This window comes from Colletotrichum graminicola, assembly GCF_000149035.1.
Source record: "Colletotrichum graminicola M1.001 genomic scaffold supercont1.296, whole genome shotgun sequence".
Taxonomy (NCBI): domain Eukaryota; kingdom Fungi; phylum Ascomycota; class Sordariomycetes; order Glomerellales; family Glomerellaceae; genus Colletotrichum; species Colletotrichum graminicola.
In genome coordinates, this window is record NW_007361300.1 from 3,967 (window position 1) to 6,897 (window position 2,931).

The 2,931-nt window shown below is 49.0% G+C and overlaps 1 protein-coding gene across 1 annotated transcript; it reads left to right on the forward strand.

Annotated features, from left to right (window-relative positions):
• Window positions 1–275: 275 nt before the first annotated feature.
• On the forward strand, window positions 276–2,152 carry GLRG_11991 (cytochrome P450; the record flags this gene model as incomplete). The annotated part of the gene is made up of 5 exons (XM_008102673.1): window positions 276–656; window positions 719–818; window positions 898–966; window positions 1,026–1,628; window positions 1,722–2,152. 5 exons carry the CDS (start codon window positions 276–278, stop codon window positions 2,150–2,152), a joined length of 1,584 nt encoding a protein of 527 aa, XP_008100864.1.
• Window positions 2,153–2,931: the final 779 nt, after the last annotated feature.

Here is a 2,931-nt window from a genome sequence, read left to right on the forward strand (position 1 = left end):
TGAGGAAGGTCTCAGCCAGTAGTTCTTTTCTCACGTCTTGCTCGCAATGGGGTTAAGTAGCGTAATTCATATATGGACCTACATGGGGCGTCTACTGTGGGTTTTTGAAACGGCATGTTATGGGGAGACCAACCAGTTGGAACATCTTTTGCGGGGAGATTAGTATATAACGATGCTAGATATCTTATTGGAACCACTAACTGAGAATTTAATGCGAGATCGTTTTATTTGTTGAGACTGGCAGGCACTGTTGCTGACTTTCGAAAGCTTCCATAATGGCATCTGAACCGTTAGCTTCTCCCCTGCCTGGAAATTGCGCACTCACCACGGCAGGCAGCTTAAGACACTCCCCTGAGACTTGGAGCTTTCTTGTTGTTATTCTAGCCTCGATTTTGGCGTACAGGATCTGGAGCGACCGCAAGTTCAAACTGCCGCCTCTTATCAACCCTCTGCAGTCGTTTGACCTAACTGGGGCTGGCGTCAAGAAAGACTTCATCCAGAGGAGCAGCAAGCTGATCGACGAAGGGTCCAGGAGGTTTGGAGACCAACCGTATAGTCTCATGTCAGACGTCAGACACGTTATAATTCTGTCTCCGAAGCACGTCGACGAGATCTGGAACAACCCCAAGCTGAGCTTCTTGAAGAACACAGAAGACGTAGGGCAACTCTGGTAGAACTGCGGTGAGGCATACAGCAGACGCTAACCCGATTTACACAGGAATTTCATGCCTACCTTCCTGGTTTTGAGCCCTTCGGGGCAGGGCGGGCCATCCAGATTTTGATCATGGTTGCCAAGAAGCAGCTCACCAAATTCCTAGGTAACAGCGTTCCTTTAGAGAATCTTTGTGGGCTTTTGCTTAAATAAACGCGCAGTTAAGCTGATATCCTTCATGACAGCCAAGATAACTAAGCCACTCTCCGATGAGACCGCTTTCTCATTTCACACTGTCTTGGGCGACTCTCCAGGCAAGCCTTTTGCCGTTCCCAACTAAAATGATGTCCTGCTCCTAACTCTATTAGCGCAGAATGGCAAGAAGTAGGCCTCAGAAAGACCATTCTCAGCGTCGTCTCCAGGCTGTCGTCCCAGGTCTTCCTGGGAGCGGACATCTGCCGTAATCAAGCCTGGCTCAACACCACCGTCATGTACGCCGTTGACTCCTTCGTCGCAGCTAAGAGGCTCCGCATCTTCCCGAAGCCTCTCAGACAAGTCGTCCACTGGTTCCTGCCGGAGTGCCAGCGTGTCCGCAGCCACATCGACGAAGCCCGGTCCATCATACAACCAGTTATCGACGGCCAGGCCCGCAAGAAGCGCGAAGCCTCTTCACAGGGCCGTCCGGTCCCGACGTACGATAACGCCATCAAGTGGGGCAAGGAAGAGTCTGCAAGGTCAAAATACGACCCGGCGATCTACCAGCTCGCTCTGGCCGGTGCTGCCATCCACACGACGACTGACCTACTCTCCCATGTCATTCTTAACATCCTTAGCCATCCGGAGCTCATCCCTGCTCTCCAGGCCGAGATGATCGAGGTGCTCGGGAAGGAAGGATGGGCCAAGACATCGTTATATAACCTAAAGCTGATGGACAGCGTCATGAAGGAGACGCAGAGATTGAAGCCGGTTTCGCTAGGTAAGTCCCGGCCCGGATTGATTGTCGCCTTCAAGAAAAGAGATGAGAATCACATTATCATCTGTAAGAACGTAAAGCTGACACACGTCGCAGTGTCCATGGGACGCATTGCTGAGGCCGACGTCCACCTGTCAGACGGCACAGTCATCCCAAAGGGCATGAAGTGCGCGGTCGCCAACACCTCGAGGCACGACCCCGCCGTCTACGAGAGGCCAGACGAATTCGATGGCTACCGGTTCCTCAGAATGCGACGGACCCCGGGTAAAGAAAACCAGGCACATTTCGTCACCACCGGGCCGGACTCCCTCGGCTTCGGTCACGGGCAGCACGCCTGCCCCGGGCGCTTCTTCGCCGCAAACGAGGTCAAGATCGCCCTTTGCCACTTTCTCCTTAAGTACGAAGTCGAGCTGGCCCCTGGGTCGGACTCGTCGGTGCAGGTCCATGGCTTCAGCCTGAACTTCAACCGACAGGCGCGGATCAGGGTAAGGCGTCGCACCAAGGAGATTAATTTAGACGATTTGTAAGAGGAGTGGCCTGTTATGCGTCAGAAAACATCGTTTATAGAGCACGGCTTCTGTTAGAGAACTAGGCAAAAGCTACGCTACTTATACGTTTACAAAATAGAAGCCATACTTATCAAGGCGCTACTAAGTATCAACATTAGCTATTATTAAAATAAACCGAAATATTAGAATATTAAGTACAACAGTTTGTCTATTACTTATTAGGTTATAAGATATAGTTAGATGTTGTTAAAGTAGTCAATATCTTGTTATCTATATAGGATTATGTATTATGCTTTAATTAATATATAAGGAACTAGCTAACGTATAAAGGTTATTATTTTCTGTCTTTCTAATACAGATCGTCTTGCTCCCTAACACAGTCGCAAGTTCTTGCTATGTTCTATCTTAGCCAGTCAGACGGCAGAAACCAATTGTACGCCCTTATTTAATCAAAAGTTGACGGCTTTCTCCTTAGTGGCACGAAGTTCTCCTGAAGCAGAAAGTATGAGTATTTTGGCTTGTCCTCCTATACATCATGTGGGTTGCGCCTTTATTACGCTTTCAGCCTGACTTCTACTGCAGTGGTTGTTTAAGGATTTGGGCGCTCTGGCTAATGTTAAGAGATACCGCCGCCTAGCTTACTGTATAGTTTGAGACTTCTGTTGGAGTTCAGACAAGACTAGAGATACCTAGCAGATTCTGGTTGCTGACTAAGAACTATCTATAGCTCGTTGTGTCCACCCTGCTTTTGGTAATATCTGCGATTTGATGTAGGTTCTTGTTACTGCTAAATAAAG